This window comes from Phocoena sinus, chromosome 3, assembly GCF_008692025.1.
Source record: "Phocoena sinus isolate mPhoSin1 chromosome 3, mPhoSin1.pri, whole genome shotgun sequence".
In the NCBI taxonomy this organism is placed as follows: Eukaryota; Metazoa; Chordata; class Mammalia; order Artiodactyla; family Phocoenidae; genus Phocoena; species Phocoena sinus.
The window spans coordinates 17,711,279-17,732,883 of NC_045765.1; the positions used below are offsets into that span (position 1 = coordinate 17,711,279).

The 21,605-nt window shown below is 37.6% G+C and overlaps 1 protein-coding gene across 1 annotated transcript in view; it reads right to left on the bottom strand.

Moving 5' to 3' along the window:
• Positions 1-21,605, bottom strand: part of RNF130 (ring finger protein 130) — a 112,947-nt gene that overhangs the window by 65,255 nt on the left and 26,087 nt on the right. Inside the window, exon 2 of the mRNA XM_032626434.1 lies at positions 17,832-18,026. Coding sequence (XP_032482325.1) covers positions 17,832-18,026 — 195 coding nt within the window. The remainder of the gene's footprint in view (positions 1-17,831; positions 18,027-21,605) is intronic.

Genomic DNA, 21,605 nt, shown 5'->3' on the forward strand with positions numbered 1-21,605 from the left:
ATATGTAGATCAGACTGGAGGAAGGTTCCTTTTTCATTTACCCCAGAAATCTTGTGGAAATCAAACCCTTCCTGAGAAATGCCCAAACTTTAAAACTCTGGACTAGTCTGGCATCAAAATATTTGCTGCTTCTAACAGCTGTCCAGAGGTTCTGCTACAGCCACTAACTAAGTTACTTATAAGGATGTTTGTAAGTTGCTCTCCTAGTCGACCAGTTCTTTCAATTACATAAGCAGTAATACAGTAAAGGCAAGTGACTCTCTCTCCTATGCACAGCATGAAATTTCTATCCCTTTCCTTCTCCAGAAAGGGAATAATTTACCACTTTCTTTTAAGCAAAAAGGGAAGCCTTTCTATCACCAATCCAGCTGTCAGTGATCATCCTTTCATAAGGTGAAGCTGCCTGTGGTAACATGCAACTTTTACAATAGGCCTTCTTCAAAGAGCCCCGAGACTGTGGGGGTCAAAGGAAGGAGAACAGACATTTTATTTTGGGAAAGAGAAAATTATAACCATTTACTTAAATTTGAATAAAGTTTGTGCATATAAATGTAAACCACCAAAACAAAATCAAAACCCCCCAAACTTGCCCTTTCGAAGGCTTCAATGACTACTACTACTACTAAATATTTAGTTTATATGTTTCATTTATCATATTTAACTAAAAGGACTACCTTGTACAATGTGCAGTCAAAAGACCATATACAACTGAAAAGAAATTTAATAATAAAAAGTTTTATGAAAAGTTTAACCCAATGGAACATACACCTTTGTATAACCTTATTCAAAATTGTGCCAGTCATTTCATCAGAATTTATCAGCAGTTTATCAGAATACTGATTAAAAATCCAAAAACAGAAAGAAAACTGCAAAATTAAAGCAAGCAACAAAGTTAACTCTAATTATCTTTCTGAAGTAAGAGTTCTGATAAGTCAGAAAAAAAATCATAAAACGATGCTAAACCATTTAAAATTTCCATTTAGAAACCTTAAGTGCTTTTAAAATGTTGTTCAACAGGCAATGATCTGCAGTATAAGATACCAGGTATGGCTATAAAGTAACTGAGACGGATCCCACAAACAACACATGACAATCAGTCTCATTGCTTTATAATCACACCAGGTACAAATGGTTTTAGAAATCAGTTCTGAGGCTCCCTCTTGAAGACTCAAGCTGGAAAAGGAGGTGGGAAAGCTGCACAGGTAGCCAAGGGAACCAATCCATGTAATGTCATTCATTCAAACAACACTAAATGAGCACCACCTAATTTCAACTGGAAAGCTGTTTGGGAGAAGAAGCATTTAATTATTTCAACCATCCCTTCAACAGTATTTATTGAGCATATCCTATCATCAAGGCTCCTTAATGTTCACTTTGCAAGGAGAGTGGAAAATTATCTGCTGTGAAATAGTAGAAAAGATACATATTGGTCTCTGTCCCTGGTTCCTGGGACAAAGCTCCTAAAACCCTTGCAACTTCCTAAGTGACAGCACTAGGAGCATCTTTTGTTCTAATATTAGGTCTGTGACCTTGGTTCCTGACACAGAGCTCCTAAAAGCCTTGGAATTCCCTGGGTGATGGGAGTGTCTTTGTTCTAATGAGGTGAATCTTGCCGGGCTCCTGGATAGCTGCAGGATGCAGGCAGGTCACCAGAGAGACCAAGCCATGATGAGAAGCTTGGACCTTTCAGCCCCACCCCTCAATCCTCTGGGGAGGGAGAGGGACTACAGACGTGAAGCCTGCATAAAAATGCCAAAGTATGGAGGTCAGAGGGCGTCCACATTGGTGAACACATGGAGGTGGTGAGAGGATGGCATGCCAGAGAGCCCCTTCTCACACACCTTGCCCTATGTACGTTTTCACCTGTATTCTTTATTATATCCTTTATAATGAATCAGTAAATGTAAGTTTTCCCCTGAGCTCTGTGAGCCATTCTAACAAATTTTTGGACCGGAGGAGGGGGTTGTGGGAACCTCAACTTACAGCTAGTGGGTCAGAAGTACTGGTGACAACGTGGGACTTGCAACTGGCTTCTGAAGCGGTGGTGTGGGGGGTGGGATGTCTTGTGGGACTGAGCCCTTAACTTGTGGGATCTGATGCTAACCCCAGGCAGATAGTGTCAGAATCAAATTGAATTACAGGACACGCAGCTAGTGTTGCTGAAAATTGCTTGGTATGGGGAAACCCCCACAAACATTTGGTGACCAGAAGTGTCGGAAGTGAAGTTTTCTGTGTGAGTAGTAAAAGAGACACACAAGAGTGCTTTTTCCTTTACACCTGCTCTTGATTACATGAAAACTGCATCTACTCTCAAAGAGCAAAGGACGATTTTAAAGGGACTAGAGAGAGGAGCCAAACACAGGTAGTCTCATGATGCTACTACAGTGGAGGAGACTGGGAAGAGTGACAGGAAAGGAGACTAAAACACTGCTGGTCAAACAAAGTGAAAAATAATTACAGCAGATCATCAGAATACCAGCAAAGGCATTAGTCTCAACCATTTTAGGTCGTAAATCCCTTAGAGAATCTGATAGTAGGGCACCCCCTTCTAATTTCAGGAGAGGTTCACAGACTTCCTCATTCCCCACCCATAAAAGGTGATCTGGGCTCAAAGAACTTAATTTAAGGATTGGCTCAGACACTTCACTTTTAAAGACTGTGAAGCCTTGGCCCAGCTTCTGGGGTGGGGTGGGGTGGGGGGAGGATATTAATGCCAGAGAATATGTAAGCTCAGGATAAAATCAGGGTTAGATCAAGTAGTGACTGATAAAGAGTTAAGAACTAGTTAGACTGTAACGATGTGAACATTCAAGGAAAGATGACAAATATTTGGAACATTCATCACCACTCTCACATCTGAAGCCCTTGGCAAACAATACTAATAAATCATGAATATGGCCTCAGAATCCCATGCATTTCAACATGCCCAGCAGCCAGGATTAATTTGCCAGAGATGCCGATTAAGTAAAAACCTAGTTGCGATACCTGATTTCACCTATTTTACTGAAAACTTTCTCCATTGTTATTCTTTAATGTGAATCTGTTTCCTCTGCTTGAGTATGGCTACTTTACTAAACAATTCTATTCTTCTTTTGAGAATTTTCAAGCCTACAGTATAATTTCAATACTATATGAACACTCATGAATTTTATATTAGATCTGTCAACTGGTAACACTTCACCTTTTCTGTATTTATTTTTGCTGAACCAATTGAGAATAAGTTGCAAACATCATGACATTTCCTTCTTAAATACTTCAGTATTATCTCCTAAGAACAAGGACACAGTTCATTTATCATACTCAAGAAACTGAACTCTGATATGACGTTGTTCTGCAACATACAGTCCACATTCAAAATACTTCTGATTCTAATAATGACTCTGAGAACTGTTTAGGTTAGTTGAGTACCCAGTACCTAATCAGGATGTGGGTACTGTGCTTAGTTGTCTCTTCTTGTTAGTCTCTTCTGATCTAAAACAGGTTCCTCAGTCCCTTTTGGTCATTCACAACATTAACTTTTTTGATGAGTCCAGGCAATATGTTTTAAAAATGTCCCTCAACCTGGATCTGTCTGATTGTTTCCTCATGATTAGGTCTCCAAAGTAAACATTTTTGGTAGGAATGCTACACAGGTGATGGTATGTCCTTCTAGTATGCTACATCAGGAAGCATATGTTGGGTTTTACCTTTATTGATGAAGGTGAATTTTATCACTTGGCTAATAATAATCTTTCATTCAATGCTCTGAGCACCCAATAATGCCCACCTGAATCAGTTATTATAATAGTGTTTGCAAAATGGTGATTTTTCTAACACTATGATTTCTTCTACATTTTGTAAAGTGGTTCTGTACTCAATATTTTTCTACTTATCTTTTTTTCCTACTAAATAAACAGAACTTCTGGGTTGGCATTTTTTTCTGTAAAAATGAGTCCCCCTCCCCGCAACACTTAGCACTTCTATTTTTTAATGGGAAAAAGGGTAAGTGGAAAAATATGGTAATGCTGCTATAATCCTGACTACAAAATCCATTTTCAGGGGCCAAAAAATGAACCTCAGAATTAACCTCCTTTGGGCTCTGAAGTCAGGATGTCTAAGTTCAAATTCCAGCATGATACTTAACCTCTCTGAACTTCAGTTTCTTCTTTCAAAAAATGATATTACCTGCAGGCTTCATGGCCGATGCTCAATAAATGCTACAGTTTACTGAGCTTATTCTACTTGTATTATTATTACTCATGAAAAGCAGAGGAAGGCATTCTTTGGAGGAAACCACAAAGCCCCCACCACAATATTTTGGAACTCCTATTCTAATTTCTCCCACCACCTTGGGAAACACTCAGGTATCTGCCGACCAACACAATCCTCCTGGCTTCCAAGAGGATTTGAGCTTCAGCTCAGGGAGTCCCCGCAGTTGGGAAGTATCAGAAATCACCATCCTCTCCCCTCAACTGTCTTCGTCACCCCGTTCCTGAGAATGACTCTCAGGGCAAGCCCAATTCAGCCAGGCAGCTGATACTTTAACTCTAGAAAGGCAGATACAGGAAAAGAGCAAATGAACTGTTTGAGGCACTAGGCCACAAGTGCAGAAAGTGCTTTTACTATAAGCTCTTTCACTTTTGTACTATAAGCTTACCTGCAAAATCCCATTTAGCAGAGGTTTTATGCCTTAATAGATGAACTTGTTTGTTAAGTTCAAATCAGCTGCCAATGTTTTAAGGAATTTTAAAGCTCTTAAATAATTTTAGGAAATTTCCCATAAAAAATAGCTCAGGGGAATGCTGCATTCCCACATTAAGTGTCTGCAATGATACTTTTATAACTTCTGATAGTGGCATCAGCTATTCCTATAGAATTCAATGACCTCTTTATATGTAAAGTAGAACACCATATATTGTAAGTGAAAGAGATCAAAATTTCTTTAAAGGTCTAGAATGGCTGCTGCTGAAGGAAAAGGTAGGTGTAGGTCAGGGATTTTCTGTACTAACCTACCAGTCACATTGCACAGACTGGCTGAGCCCTGTGTGCTTGTGCCTCAATGAATCTGCTCACTTATGATCTGAGGGCTTCTCTTAACTCTCACTTCCACTGACTTAAGTCCTTCTCAGATGTTAATCTACAATACTTTCACTTATTCAAACGTAGTATATTCACTTGTGTCTTCACTGACCCCTTAAAGAATTCAAGGGAGAAAAGAAGATGTTACATTCTATTATGAAATGAATACAGCAGTAATTCTGATCAATGTGGATGACAGGTTATATCAATTATATATCTCCTACTGAGATTTGTCAGTGGTTTTTCTAAAACACATCTGTCATGTCATTCCTCTGTTCAAAGACTTTCATGTGTCCCTTCCATCAACTAAATAAAATTCAAACTCCTTGACACTCAGGGCATTTTGGGAGGCAAATGGACCTAAAGGTAACTGATAGTCATGTGATGGTAGACACTTCTTAACCAAATGAAGCTGTCAAAGTGACTGAAATAGTGGCTTGTGATCTAAGTAGAATGCAAGTGTGAAGCGTGGAGGAGGATAAGTGGGAGAAAACAGAGAGAGCCCAAGGAACAGGAAGCTTCAACAAACCCAAATGACAGGAGAGGGAGAGAAAAAGAAGCAATAGTCGGAGAACAGGACACTGGAGTTGAGACTCCAGAATATAAAAATTCCAGGAAATAATGAGGCCTAGGTTCCTGGTGAGGTGGAATGGTCAAAGGATCTGAGGAAAGAATTTTAGGTTTGGGTGTTCACTCTCCACAAGGATTCTGAAGTTGGCCAGGATGATTGCAGGACCATGTGTGGGTAAGTCTGTCAGGAGTCAAGGCCTCTGAGAAGTGACAGGCAGGGAAGTGAATGACTGTGATAAAGGAGGGACACAGGGTGTGGAGCAAGAGAATGAAAGGTGAAGTTTTGTCATTGTGGAAGTGCACTGGTTTGAGAGCAGCTGTACTGATTCAAGAAAATGCCAGCACCATGGGTATACAGCTGATGCCCACAAGGTTCACAACACTGACTAACTTGAAATTGTGCTGAAGTTTGAACCTAAACCTCCTGCCCCGAGGCTGACATACAGGAGCTCCATGTGTGAGCCACCGAGCGATTCCAGAGTTGCTTGATAATTCCTGATGATCCTCGACTGTAGTTTGTCCTCAAAAAGAACAAGCGTCTACTGAATCCTTGTTCTTTTATTCCTTGAGTAGGAAGTTCTTCAACATCACACAAGTGGAGCAAAGGCTCAATGCCCAGCACTCAAATGTCAGTTTCTTTTCTTATACTATCTCCTGCCTATATGCGTTCATCAGGTAATCTCTACATCATAAAAAAGAAAAGATGGCAGGAGGAAAGACCAGCATGGAAAAGAAAGCCACTTTCTTCCTTCATGTAGAGAGGCAGAAAGGTAGGAAAGTAATTAGGAAGACATCACCAGACACTGAGAGAGTCATCAAATCTTTTAGTTAGAAGAGCTCTTAGGGGTCATCTTCAACATAATACAGTAACACCCTATAAATTACTGACTCTTTGTAGGTAACTGGTTCTATCCATGGGTAGTTTTAAGTATTAGAAAGGTCTTTTTTATAACTAAAATCTTGATTCCTAAGTGCCCATTCATGGCTCTTGGAAGCACCACTGAATAAACTGTATTTCACTTACTGATGGTGTAAAATACCATCAACTGTAAGGTGCATCATCACTGTATCCTGTCAATAAACTGTAAGATGCCATCAAATATAAGAAACACCTTCTAGAATCAATGAAAATTCCTCTTCTACACACAGTCCTTCTGATAGTCAAAGACATCTTCCCTGGGGCTCCACCTCAATCTTTTCTCCATACTAATTATTCACAAAGTCCCTAATTATTCTTTTTTAAAAGATTTTTTAAAGAATCTAACATTTACAAGTTAGAAATATCATATAAAAACCTTTCCCCCAAATCATTCAAGAGTAAGTTACCAGCATGATGCCACATTACCCCCAAATATTTAGTGTGTATTCTACAAACAAAAAACCATTTATAAACAGAGTACAACCATCAAAATCAAGAAATTAACACTGATACATTACTAATCTAAGAGTCCATTCAATTTACTCAATTTCCCAATAATGTCCTTTATAGCGGCCCAGATGAGAGCCATGTATTGCATTTAACTGTCATGTCTCATTAGTCTCCATCAGTCTGGAATAGTCTCTCAGACTTTGCTTGATGTTCACGACCTTGACACTTTTGAAGTCTACAGCCCAGTTATTTTGTATAATGTCCCTCATTCTGGATTTATCTGGTGTTTCCTTGTGGCTAGACTCAGGTCATATACCTCTGGCAGTAACATCACAGAAGTGATGCTGTGCTCTTTTCAGTGAATACTCCCAGGTGGCGCAGTTTTGATATTTCCCATTACTGGTGACATTTACTTTGATCATTTTGTAAAAGAGATGTCCTCCAGGCATTTCCACTGTGAAGTTACTCTTTTTCCCCTAGTAATTATTAAATATTCTGTAGGGAGGTATTTCGAGACCAGGTAAGTATTCCATTCCTCATCAAACTTTCAATTTATTTTACTTTTTAGATCAGTATGAAATCATAGTTACTATTTTTTTTTTTACTTAATGGTCTAAAATACTATCATTATTCATTTTGATGCTCAAATTCCAAACTGTGTTTGATAAAACACGTTTATAGACTTTTTCCATCCTGTTCTTTTTTTGGACATCATTTTTCAATGTCTTTTTCAATTCTTTCAACAAAGAATGAATACTTCCGATATCAAGAGCAGTATGAGACTAATGTCTTCCTTCATCTGAATATTATGTTCACAAGGATACAGGCCAAGCCTTCAATATATTTTTTTAGCAGCCATGGCACATGTTAGCATATGCTGAGCTTACATGATTGAAGGTTCCCAGCTGTCCTCCACTTGAGCTGTTACTTAAGCCACGTCTCCACAAAACCTTGTTACTAACTTTTTTTAAACCTATTTGCAGGCTGACCTAATGAATACTTTCTTTTTGTTGTTATATGTTCCAAGATCCACCTAGTTTTGTGTCATTTTCAAGTTAAGATACTTATATTTGTTTTCTTATAAGTTTTTTTCAATTTAAAAAAATTTTATTGAAGTATAGTTGATTTAAAATGTTGTGTTAATTTCTGCTGTATAGCAAAGTGATTCAGCTATATGTACACATATTCTTTTCCATTATGGTTTATCACAGGATACTGAATACAGTTCCCAGTGCTATACAGTAGTAGGACCTTGTTGTTTATCCATCCTGTATATAACAGTTTGCATCTACTAATCCCAAACTCCCAGTCCTTCCCTCCTCCATACCCCCTCCCCCTTGGCAACCACAAGTCTGTTCTCTGTCTCTGTTTCATAGATATGTTCATTTGTGACACATTTTAGATTACACATGTTAAGTGATATCATATGGTATTTCTTTCTCTTTCTGACTTACTTCCCTTAGTATATTAATCTCTAGATCCATCAGTGTTGCTACAAATGGCATTATTTCATTCTTTTTTATGGCCAAGTAATATTCCATTGTATATATATACCACATCTTCTTTATCCATTCATCTATTGATGGAAATTTAGGTTGTTTCCATGTCTTGGCTATTGTGAGTAGTGCTGCTATGAACATAGGGTGCATGTATCTTTTTGAATTATAGTTTTGTCTTTATATATGCTCAGAAGTGGGGTTTGCTGGATCATATGGCAATTCTATTTTTAGTTTTTTGAGGAATCTCCATACTGTTTTCCATAGTGGCTGCACCAATTTACATTCTCACCAACAGTGTAAGCGGTTCCCTTTTCTGCACACCCTCTCCAGCATTTATTATTTGTAAACTTTTTAATGATGGCCATCTGACCAGTGTGAAGTGGTACCTCACTGTAGTTTTGATTTGCATTTCTCTAATAATTAGTGATGATGAGCATCTTCTCATATGCCTAGTGGCCATCTGTATGGCTTTTCTGGAGAAATGTCTCTTTAGGTCTTCTGCCCATTTTTCGATTGGGTTGTTTGTTTTTTGATATTGAGCTATATGAGCTGTTTGTATATTTTGGAAATTAAGCCCTTGTCAGTTGAACCACTTGCAAATATTTTCTCCCAGTCTATAGGTTGCCTTTTCATTTTGTTTATGGTTTCCTTTGCTGTATAAAAGCTTATAAGTTTGATTAGGTACAAGTTCTTGATAAAAAATTTTTAATGAGTGGAGAAAGAAAAGTTAAGTACACAGTTAGGCATTCCAGCCAGGGAAGATTTAAGTTGAGAAGAAAGTAATTTACATTAGCTTTCACACCAAGCACCAGCACTCCAAAGGCCTTACAATATGTTACTTACGTTTAAGAACTTCTAAGTCTGAGAGCTCAGTGAACTGAACAATTAAGAAAATGGATGGTGGTTGGTGTCAGCCAGGTTTCTCGCTTTTGGAGTGGGAGTTTACAGATAAGCAAAGAGAGAAAATTAGAATGATCTATGTAATGTAATGGATTAGAATGTAATGGATTAGAGTTGGAGACCTAAGTATGAACTTATTCTTAGCTTAATATAGATGCAAATGGTTATATGTAGAAATATTTATAGATATGTGCATATACAGGTATTAGTATACACACATATATTTCCTTGCTCTGTCAACTGGGAAGGCCCAGAAGCAGAACCTTAGTAGTAACAAGTACACCTAATACCCAGAGCTTGGTTTCTAGTATGATTCTCCAATAACTGGAAACTAGGGTTCCTCAGAGAAATGGCTGATTCTAGGACTGGGACAGGAAATATATACAAGATGATCCTGGAGCATCTTACAGAACCAGAAAAGAAGGAAGTCCTCAAAAAAGCAAAACAAACAAAAAACCAACACCCATGGTAATGGCAACATGTCAAAGGACACAGGAGTCAACTGAAAGAACTCTCAATGGCCAAAGCTGAAATAATTTGATCAAAAAAATAAGTAACACTGTATTACAATACAAAGTATAAAATAAATATCCATGAGTCCATACTGATACATATAAATGACTGAATAAATTATAAAGAGAGAAGAGATGAATCATCCAGATGAAATAATTCCAAGTAAATACGTAATACTTTACCCTAAGGAGGGGAAGCCTAACTCCCCACTCCTTAAGTGTGGGCTGTGCACAATGACCTCCTGAAGAGTGTTGCATGGAAGAGAGAAAAGAGAAACTTTATTTATTTATTTTATTATTATAATTTGTTTTGGCTGCATCAGGTCTTAGTTGTGGCACACAGGATCTTTTCGTTGTGGCACGCAGGCTTTTCTCTAGTTGTGGCATGCGGCCTCCAGAGCGCGTGGGCTCTGTAGTTGCAGCACAGAGGCTCTCTAGTTGTGGCGTGTGGGCTCAGCAGTTGCGGCGCGTGGGCTTAGTTGCCCCACGGCATGTGGGATCTTAGCTTCCCGACCAGGGATTGAATCTGCATCCCCTGCACTGGAAGGCGGATTCTTAACCACTGGACCACTAAAGAAGTCCTAAAAGAGAAACTTTATAGTGGAGAAGCCTGACAAACAGCCAGGTGGTCAAGGTCAACATCAACAGTGATCACTCATATGGGTAGTACATGATATGATATGATGAGAATGACACTTTACCTCTGTAGTCTTCCTCCCCAAACCCATATCCTCAGTCTAATCATAAGAAAAACAAACAAATCCCACTGAAGGACATTCTACAAAATACCTGAACAGTAGTCCTCAAAAAACTGTCATAACCAAGAGGAGCCTAAGGAGACATAATGACCAAATGTAATGTGATATCCTGGATGGGATCCTGGAACTAAAAAAGGACATTAGATAAAAACTAAAGAAATCTCAATAAAGTATGGCCTTTAGTTAATAATAATGTACCAATATTGGTTCATTAAGTATAACAAATGTACCATACTAAAGTAAGATGTTAATTATAAGAGAAACTGGGTGCAGGGTCTATGTGAATTATTTGTACTATCTTTGCAATTTCTCTGTAAATGTAAATCTGTTCTAAAAGGTTTATTTTTAGAAAGAGTCATTCTATAAAAGGGAACAACTCATCAGAAAAAAAGAAGGCTAGAAAACAAACAACACTTTTAAAGTGCTGAAATCCAGGATTCTGTATCTATGTCCTTGAAAAATGATGGCAAAAAAAGACACTTTCAGGTAAATGAATGATGAGAGAATTCATCACAGTAGATCTGCACTGCAAGAAATGATTAAAAAAAATTATCTGTATTGAAAGGGAAATGACACCAGATGGAACTTGTAACTGTAGAAAGAAAAAAAGAACACCAGAAATGCTTATATGTGAGTAAATATAAAAGCCTGTCACTTTTCCCTTCATCAGTTTTTCTGTTGCCATTACCCTCACCAACAAAGGATCTCTCTTCATTCCTCCTCTAAAGGCTCTGTAGACTTAGAATTTGACAGTAGGTAGAAAAGCCCTCCTAGGGAGAGACTCTCTAGAAACTCTGGGGGATTTTATATTGTTACAAACATGGTGGGGTGCCTCTGGCATTTAGTAGGAATGGGCCTGGGAGGCTAAACATTCTGTAAATACAAAGGACAGTTCTGCAGAGCAAAGAAATATCCTGCCCCGATATGATTCACATCCCACCCCCTGAAAAACCTGAATTGAGGAGCACTGTAAGGCATCAATTAAGGCATAAGTAGCCTCACCATACCTCTGACACATGCAGCCAGGCTGCATCATCTTCCTTAGCAGCTGTGCCTGTGGGACTAATTCTGAGCTTGCTGTAAATCCAGGTCATCATCATATGAACAGCAACCAAGTAAAAAATGTCTTTTGTCCTGTAACCTATGGAACTGATTTCTAAGCCAGTATTCTAAACCCCATGCAGATCCTTTACATTATTTTAGCTTCTTCCTCTTCTGTTGCTGGAGAGGAAAGGATAAGCACAGGCAAGATAAAAAGGCAAATCAAGGGGCTTCCCTGGTGGCGCAGTGGTTAAGAATCTGCCTGCCAATGCAGGGGACCACAGGTTCGAGCCCTGGTCCAGGAAGATCCCACATGCCACGGAGCAACTAAGCCCGTGAGCCACAACTACTGAAGCCCGCAAGCCTAGAGCCTGTGCTCTGCAACAAGAGAAGCCACCACAATGAGAAGTCCACGCACCACAATGAAGAAAAGCCCCCACTCGCTGCAACTAGAGAAAGCCCACGCAGCAACAAAGACCAAACTCAGCCAATAAATAAATTAATTAATTTAAAAAAGGCAAATTAAGTGATGAGTCCAAACAATTTACTCAGGATGCTGAGCCTGCAATGTCCGTGTTAGACAGGTAGGCTAGAAGATAAGTTGTCTTAAGTATCTGGCAGAGGGAGGGACTCTCCACTTTCAGAGAAATAAAGGACAAATTTAGAGCTTATAAGAAAAGTTTTTAAACAGAATCATCAGCAGTCATTTTTTTAAAAAGCTGTTTGTTTGTTTGTTTTGCGGTACGCGGGCCTCTCACTGTTGTGGCCTCTCCTGTTGCGGAGCACAGGCTCCGGACGTGCAGGCTCAGCAGCCATGGTTCACGGGCCCAGCTGCTCCGCGGCCTGTGGGATCTTCCCAGACCGAGGAACGAACCCGTGTCCCCTGCATCGGCAGGCGGACTCTCAACCACTGTGCCACCAGGGAAGCCCAAAAAGCTGTTATTTTTTAAAAGCTACTGCTTATATGTTTCAGTGTCAGATTTTTCTTGATAATTATGAATTTTTGAAAAAGTAGATGGATCATATGGAAGATACAGAAGAGATATATGCAAACTCAGGCCAAAAGATACAATTAAGACTCTGTTTCCTGTTATAGCAGTACATTTAATGCAAGCTCAACCTTTTCTGAGGTAATTAAATCCATATTCAATTAGAACCTAAAAACTTTAAACAGTTAAAACAATGACTATTATATTGATATTATAATGTATTATTATATATTAATAATATATATTATTAAAAGCCCATTTTCTTGATGGGCTTTAGAATAAAATAACAGATTGACACTAAGCGGCCCCAAATTATGGATATTTAAAGATATTTTGCAATATGTTTGTGATTTATCTTTATTTGTTTTCATAAAGTGTGAATTTTTACTATTCACAAAGTGATTTATTCTATATTTTACAAAGTATGTTTTTTTCTATTCATTGCTAGATAATAAATATAGAGCTATATACTTTTTTTTTAAAAAGAGAATATGATGGGAAAAAGGTGAAGAGCTATTTAACTAATTCTATTCAACCAGCCAAAGAAACAATAAGCAGCATTTGATACTGCTAACTGACATAAAGATAGAAAAGCAACATTATTATTTGGTTACATGTTTATCTAAATTACTTCATCTTCCTATTAACAATGAAAAAAATGTCCACAGATTCTTACAGACATACAAATAAAACTATAAAAGAAACCTCCAATTTGACAACGATCTGACACAATTTATGACTGTTAAACAGTAAAGTCTGTATCAATTTTTAAAAACCAGGAAAATAAATCCTTAACTTTCAGACAAATGTGTATTATTTTAATGTGCATTATTTTAAACTATCCAAGAGCCCATAACTTCCCCCTTTACACTGCCACATATCTGTTCACTACAAAGAACTTATTCTGCCAACTAGAGGTAACAAATAAAACCACAAATTGAGCGGTCTTTCCTGTCAGTGATGTCATGGACACTACGCCAGAAAAGATGTCCTTCAGTCACCAGATGAAGGGCATTCATTAGAACAAACATGAACAAGCTCCTGAAACATCATCAACAAGGCAAGAAAATGAAATACCTATACTTAACAATGTGAAATTTAAAAATTAGTTATAAAATATATCCTTAAATGGAAAGAAACCTTAACAAAGCTAAATGTCTTCATGAAATCATTTCAATGTAGCACATACTTATTTTGTTCAAGGTATTCTGCTGCCCACTGCAGAGAATAGAAAGATAAGACACAAACTTTAACTTAAAGAAACCCGCAGTCTTCTCTCTACTGCCCATCTAGTATGCAAATGATGACAACATAAAAGCAAAAGGACAGTACTGTCAAGAGGTACAAAAAGACACCGTGAAGACTGCAGGGGCCTTGGATAGTAAACTCACTGAGGGTGTGACCAGGGGTCTTTTTTTCAACTCTTACCATTTCGTATTAGTTCATGTCACAATGCATAGCACAAAGGTTTCTTTTCTTAAATGAAGGGTGGATAGAATTGACATGAGAGCAAGGGAGGACTAAAGCATGGATCTTTGGGTCTACCCCTTGAGATGTGGAGTTATAGGTCACTGGGGGAATCTAGTGACTCTGATGGAAGGGTCCTTGAACCTCATGTAGAAACAGGAAAAGAAGGGGCTCTATGGAGGGAGAGAGAAGCAGTGACACATTAATGAGCCAGGAAAACAAGTGGTTCTCAGAGCATAAAGATTTTCTATGTTGTCATCCTACATAATAGGGATTCATGGCCTTCCAGAGAAATAGATTTAGAGACGAAAAAGGTCTTCCCACACAGTAGGCAACGTGGCCTACAACACAGAGGAGGTCAGTGGAAAATCTGAGACTAAAACCTAGTTTTCTTGTCTTTACCTATTTCTCAAAGATCTGTGGGCCAGTGGCATTAGCCTCACCTGGAAACTTATTAAAAATACAGAATCTCAGGCTATACCCCAGACCTACTGAATCAGAATCTGTATTTTAACAAAATTTCCAGGGGATCCACACTCACATCAAAGTTTGAAGAGTATTCCAGAGCACGTATCTAGATGTGAAATTACTGGATCACAATGTGTGAGTTCTTTAACATATCAGATGGTGCTAAATTTCTCTCCAAAGTATTGTTATCAAGTCACTGTCTCATATTATTCTTTCTAATTTTCTGTGTATCTAATTACAACATAAAGTCATTTCCTATTGTTCTTACATTCCATTTGCCTTACAAAAGTTCCATTTCCTAAGACTATATCCTCAAACTCTATCCCTAAATTTCCTTATTTTTGTTGTTGTATACTAAAATGTGATAAAAGTTACATGGTCAAATAAATTTAGGAAACCATAGGTTAATCAATTAAAACAAGTCTTTAAGACTTCTCAGAGACCTCATTATGTTTATTAGGTTAATAATGGAATACTTTTCAAGCATTTTCCAAAACTTATCATTTACCTTTTTTCTCCATGGGTCATCTATGGAACATATCTGGATACACTAACATTTCAAGGATCACAGATGTGAAATCCATGTTAATTTATAGAGAATTCCCTCCTTTTTTAAACAAAAATCATTAAAAAAATTCAATTCCCTCTCTAATAATCCCCAGATCTTCTCATACTTAAAAGACTCTCATTCTCGCTACTTCTCTGTGGTTCTGTGTATGTAAAATAACATCACAGAGGAGGAAAAATACATTATGCTCAGCTGAATTTCTCCCTGTTCATTTTTCATGTTTTCAGTAAGAAGAAATCGATAAGGTCCAAAATTTCAAAGTTTTTCTTACCTCTAAGGCAGCTGAGGAGAGCAAACTGTCACCTGCTCTGAGACCTAAGCAGAAAAACCAGTCTTTTTTAAAAAAAATTTTTATTGGAGTATAGTTGATTTACAATGTTGTGTTAGTTTCAGGTGTACAGCAAAGTGAATCAGTTATACATATACATATATCCACTCTTTTTTAGATTCTTTTCCCATATAGGCCATTACAGAGTATTAAGTAGAGTTCCCTGTGCCACACAGTAAGTCCTTATTAGTTATCTATTTTATATATAGTAGTGTATATGTCAATCCCAATCTTCCAATTTATCCCCCCACCTTACCCCTGGTAACTGAAAGTTTGAAAAACCAGTCTTGAACTCAGTGTTCCCACACACGATGTCCTGCAAAATCAGACTGACCCTTAATTTCCTTTTGGTTTCCCTGAAGAAATGAAAAGTGATCTCTGGATAGTGAAAATCACACGTTCTTTCTGTTTTATTCTTTACAACTTTTCTTTAGTTTCAGTTTTTCTACAATGAGCATGTGTTACTTTTGCAATTACAACAAAAAAAATTTTAGTTCTTAATTTGAAGGGAAGAAAACAAGTCAGAGCAATAAAATTTAAATCCGTCTGCATTATCCTATCAAGATACACACAAAAGTATCAATGACCCTCAATCAGGGTGAGATCTTTGCAAGGTAACTGTCTAAAATCGATTATGTGAATATTAACTACATGACTAAAATGTTAATTCTTGGGCTTCCTGGGTGGCACAGTGGTTAAGAATCCTCCTGCAGGGGACACGGGTTCGAGCCCTGGTCCGGGAAGATCCCACATGCCGTGGAGCAACTAAGCCCATGTGCTACAACTGAGCCTGTGCTCTAGAGCCTGTGAACCACAGCTACTGAACCCCGTGCGCCTAGAGCCCATGCTCCACAACAAGAGAAGCCACCACAATGAGAAGCCCGCACACCACAATAAAGAGTAGCTCCCGCTTGCTGCAACTAGAGAAAGCCCGCACGCAGCAACGAAGACCCAACGTAGCCAAAAAAAAAAAAAAAAAATTCTTTAAATAAGTCATTAATCTTGAAAAGTTTTATGAATGCAGAATGAAAGTTTATCTAGGTTTCAATTTTAAGAGAGTGAACTGGTGAACTGAAAGACCATCAAAAAACCTTTGTCTAAGCTTCTCTTCTGCTGGCCCTTGCCTGCTTCAGTCTCCTGGTCTGTAAGTGGGAGAGTACCTGTACCATACATGGTTATGGTGAGGACTGGCTATGAAAATATATAACAAGGGGGCTCCTCTACATCATATGTCATCAGAGAAACATAAATTAAAACAACCTATTACAACAGCCAAGATACAAAAACTGATAACACTAAATGCTGGTGAGGATGTGGAGCAACAGGAACTCTCATTCACTGCTGGTGGGATACAAAATGGTACAGCCACTCTGGAAGACAGTTTGACTGTTTCTTACAAAACGAAACATCCTCTTACCGTACAACTCAGAAATCATGCTCCTTGGTATTTACCCAGGGGAGCTGGAAACTTATGACCACATAAAAACCTTCACACAAGTGTTTATAGTGGCTTTATTCATAATTGCCAAAACCTGGTAGCAACCAAGATGTCCTTCAGTAGGTGACTCGATAAACTGTGGTATATCCAGACAATGGAATATTATTCAGCACTCAAAAGAAATGAGCTATTAAGTCATGAAAAGACATGGAGGAAACCTAAATGCATATTACTAAATGAAAAAACCCAGTCTGAAAAAAGCTCAGGTTTTGCTGGGAACATAAAATTGCTCTAAAAAATAAATTCTATTAAAACCCAAAAAAGCTCATAGCCATATAGTGCCTGCCATATATACAGCAGTGCTCAATAAACTGCAACTATTGTTATTAAAACAGGTACATTAGAAATATCCTAAATGCTTCCACAAGAAATGAAGAAATATTACTACTGTAATTATAATACTTACTAAGTCAGTTTCAACATTTATCCTGATAAGATAAAAAGCATCCTTCTCAAACAGGTAATCCTTAAGAATCCATGACATAACTTGGAAGAATGATTCTAAATCTAATATATTATTTTTCAAAGTTATCAAGTAAAATGTAAAATGACTAAGGATTCAGTCACAGCCAGTTACTTAATAAGTGCAAGTTTTACAGGCTTTTACGGTCATTATTTAAGAAAAAAGTTCAACTAAAGGAAAAAAAGACATGCATCTCAACAAAGAAATGGCAACACCAAAAATAAATATAATCATTGAATTATGTTGGAAATGATATGGTTTGAGCAAGAGGTAGAATTCCTACCTATAAAGCAATCATTTCTCAGAAGAAAAACAAAGTCTACAGTTTCCTTTTTTTGTTTACCTGGATGAGTCATGGTGACTGGCTCCTCTTTGGATTTATTATTGTAGATGACTACAGCAACTGCATTGTGGAAAGCAGCCCGTGATATTTTCTCTTTAAAGGTGCAATTTCCCCTCTGCAGCAAGGCAATCCACTGTTTGATGTTAGGAGGGACAAAGAACCGTGTTTGAGGATCACAGCCCAGATGATCAGCAACTAAATAGATGAGAAAAGAAAAAGAAAACAGACATTAATTTTTTCCTCAAGTAAATAAAAGCAATCAAGTCTTCATCAAAGTGCTCAACTATTCTCTGGACACCATACAGCTCTATAGCACTTCAAGCAGCTCACTGCCAGCAGAGCTATAAATACATCCACAAAGGACAATGCAATGAATCTGAATCTATATCTGCACAGGGAGAGAGATGCTTCATTAAAATGTTACCTGTAATGCAAATTAAAACCGTGAAAAATTCTGTTTAACTTTATAGATTAACAAAAATATAGAAGACTGATAATATCCAATGTAGGTTGGTGAAGAGAGGAGGGAAAAAACACAAATACAGAGAACCCCCCAGAAACCCAAGTGACTGAGCTACCCTGACTTCTGCTCATTCATCTGCAGTTACTCATCTCTTGATCCCTATCTCCCACCATCACCACAAGGAGACTGATTTTGCTTGGGGTAAATGAGGAAGCCAAGCTAATCTTTGGTTCAGTTACCCAGCAGTCTTGTTGAAATTCAAGCATGCTTGAACCAATTTCTCAGTGTCAAAGGAAATTAGAAAAGTTCAGGCCTGTATTTGAAAGTTTAAATTAGCTAAAATAACATGAAACTAGAATTAAGATGTTATTCCTCTAATTTATATTTACTGGTAAATATTACCCTACAGTTTCACATTAGCATACATATATTAACTTACTATATCCACCTGTCTAACAAGATACATAAAGACACCAAAACTATCCCTTGGGACAATAAATTACATGGTCATTGTCCTAGATTTGGAGGGACAGTTTTTTCAAGTACATTTAAATTTGTACTTGAAGCTCATCAATTTCTGATCCTGCAAATACGGTAATCATAGCTCAGGCACTCTTTGCAAATCTTAAAAAGCTGTCCCGGTTGCTCTTTCCACTCCGCATCCTCGCATTTATAACAGGTTAAAATGAAAAGGGAAGGGCAGTTCAGAAGGAGGAAAAAAGTCACAAATGTTATTTTGAAGACTGCAGGTATGCAGTGCCAGAGGACAATGGGCCCAAGCCCTCCTGGAGCCGGTCACCAGTACTTTGAGGGCTGAGAGGGAGGGAGGGAGAGGAACACAGCACAAAAGGGTAACACTAGAAGCAAATAAATAATGAAAATATTAAATAAATATTAATCAATAATAAAGCGTATAAAAAGACAACACCAGTGGGGAAATGTTTGCTTTCTACACCCCAGAAGCACATTGCTTAGCAAAAGAAATTCTCTTATTATCATGGTGATGGATGGCAATGAGAGCATATTTGCTACCAGGGGTCTCCTAATACACAGTAAGTGGGAGATAAATGATTTCACAATTCGCCATGGTTGATATTGTCGACGACTATGACTCATCCTTTTCCTTAAACAGTTTCTGCACTCTGAAACTTTAGTCCTTTCTCAGTCAAATTGAACAGACAGAAAAAAGCTTATGTCATGATTTTAGTAGTCAACTATTGAAAGACACAGTCAAGGCATCATGAAACTTTGAAATCCTGAAACAACAGACTGTTTACTTTCAGTAATATCTGTTTCACAGATAATTATGCTGTTTAAAAATATAAGCGTTTAGCCAATGTGTTATGATAACCTCACTGTCTTGGGAAAATTTTCAAGAATATCTGAAGAGATCTGTATGCTTGTCTTCTGTGAAACATTCACTATTTTTCCTGTGACTTATCCTGTCCTCCCTATGATTTCTTACTCATTCACAGTGCAGTAAAGAGAAAACAACACAGTTATGGAAGCAGCAAGACCTGGGGTCCAAATTCTAGATTAACGATTTCTTAGTCGAGTACTGTCACAGATTCAATTTTCTGATCTTCTATTTCTACTAATTTATAAAGACTGTATGTGTCAATCCCAATCTTCCAATTTGGGACTGACACACACTACTGTATATAAGACAGATAACTAATAAGGACCTACTGTACAGCACAAAAAACTCTATTCAATACTGTGTAATGGCCTACATGGGAAAAGAATCTAAAAAAGAGTGGATACATGTATTTCTATTACAGATTCACTTTGCTGTACACCTGAAACTAACACAACACTGTCAATCAATTATATCCCAATTAAAAAAAAAAGATTGAAATACAATTCTTACCTTACCAGAGTTACGTATGTGAAAAAGTCTATAATAATTCTTCTACCCTTGAGTGCTGAAAAAATTAACTTCCCTTCCCTTAGTTTTCTGGGTGCCATCCTATCTTGTCCTAGTGATCCAGCTTGGTGCCATGGGGATGTTCTACACAAATGTGTGTGAAGTCTACCCACAGCCCGGCAGCACACCTCCACTCCATACCCTTTGCTCCTAATAACTACCACTCTGTTTCATTCTTTCTCCCTGATGCTCTGACAGTATCATTGTCCACTTAGAAGAACAGCAGTTCACTTATTGTCACAATGTCTAACACTGAAAAGACACCGAGGGGAGCAACAACAGAGCAAAATCAAATACACTGAAGGAAAACTTTAAAATTCTCTTAAGGAATGCCCACCCACTAAGAACAGATTCTATGAACAACTGCATCATCAAAACAAATGCCAACAACAGACTGTATGAGCAAAAGAATGTTCCTGCTCCCCCAAATTTATCCAAATCATCATTCACAAAAGGTCTTTGAAAACATTTGTACCAGTAAGAATATAATATGCAATAATAAGAAATTCCAGTTCTTGTTCAAGGAAGTAGTTATTCAGAAAAAGAAAATAAGGGGTTTTCATAATCAGTACCATGGTATGTTTATTTTATCTATCTATTCTTTTCTGTAATTAAAAAATAACTTGAACAATGAAAATAATGTCAACAGCTCTAAAACAAATTCCCAAGAGGACTGATGACTGATTGTGATTAAGTGGCACTACTGCAAAATTTAATACCAGTTGTTTATACTTGAAGCAATTTATTAAGTGAAGACATGGTAGTATGGCATAAAAGATCTATGAACCAGTAAATTTTTTTCATTAAAAGTCATAATGAAAATGTGAAATTATAGGTGATACAAAATATTAAAATATTTTACAATTTTATTTGTCAATTATACCTCAGTAAATCTGGAAAAAAATTTTACATTACTGAAAAACTTCAGTTTTTCTCTGTATGGCCTTTCCTGTTGAGTCCAGAAATAGTTACGAGACTTTTATTTATTCCTTGACAAGAACCAAACAATTCTGGACAGGAACAATTATGGAATCCTCACCTCAATGAATATTAACTTAAATGCTCAGCATCGTACTAAATACCAAGGAGAAATACAATAGAACCAGACATCTCGGTCTTAAATGTTAAAGAACCACTAAATGTATTGAGGAGGCATGCCTGGCACAGAAATTAAATATCAGCTAGGTAGTTTAAAGTGCCAACACAGAGAGTGCCTAGAAATTTAGGAAAGGAAAAGAGCAACATAATGGTTCAAGGTTTAGTGGAAGTTGGAGGCTAAAACACTTGAAAACTGCTCAAGCAGAAAGGAGGCGGGTATACAAGTGACTAGCACAGAACACAGAACAAAGATTAAGAGCCTCTCTCAAACTCTTGTGAAAATCAA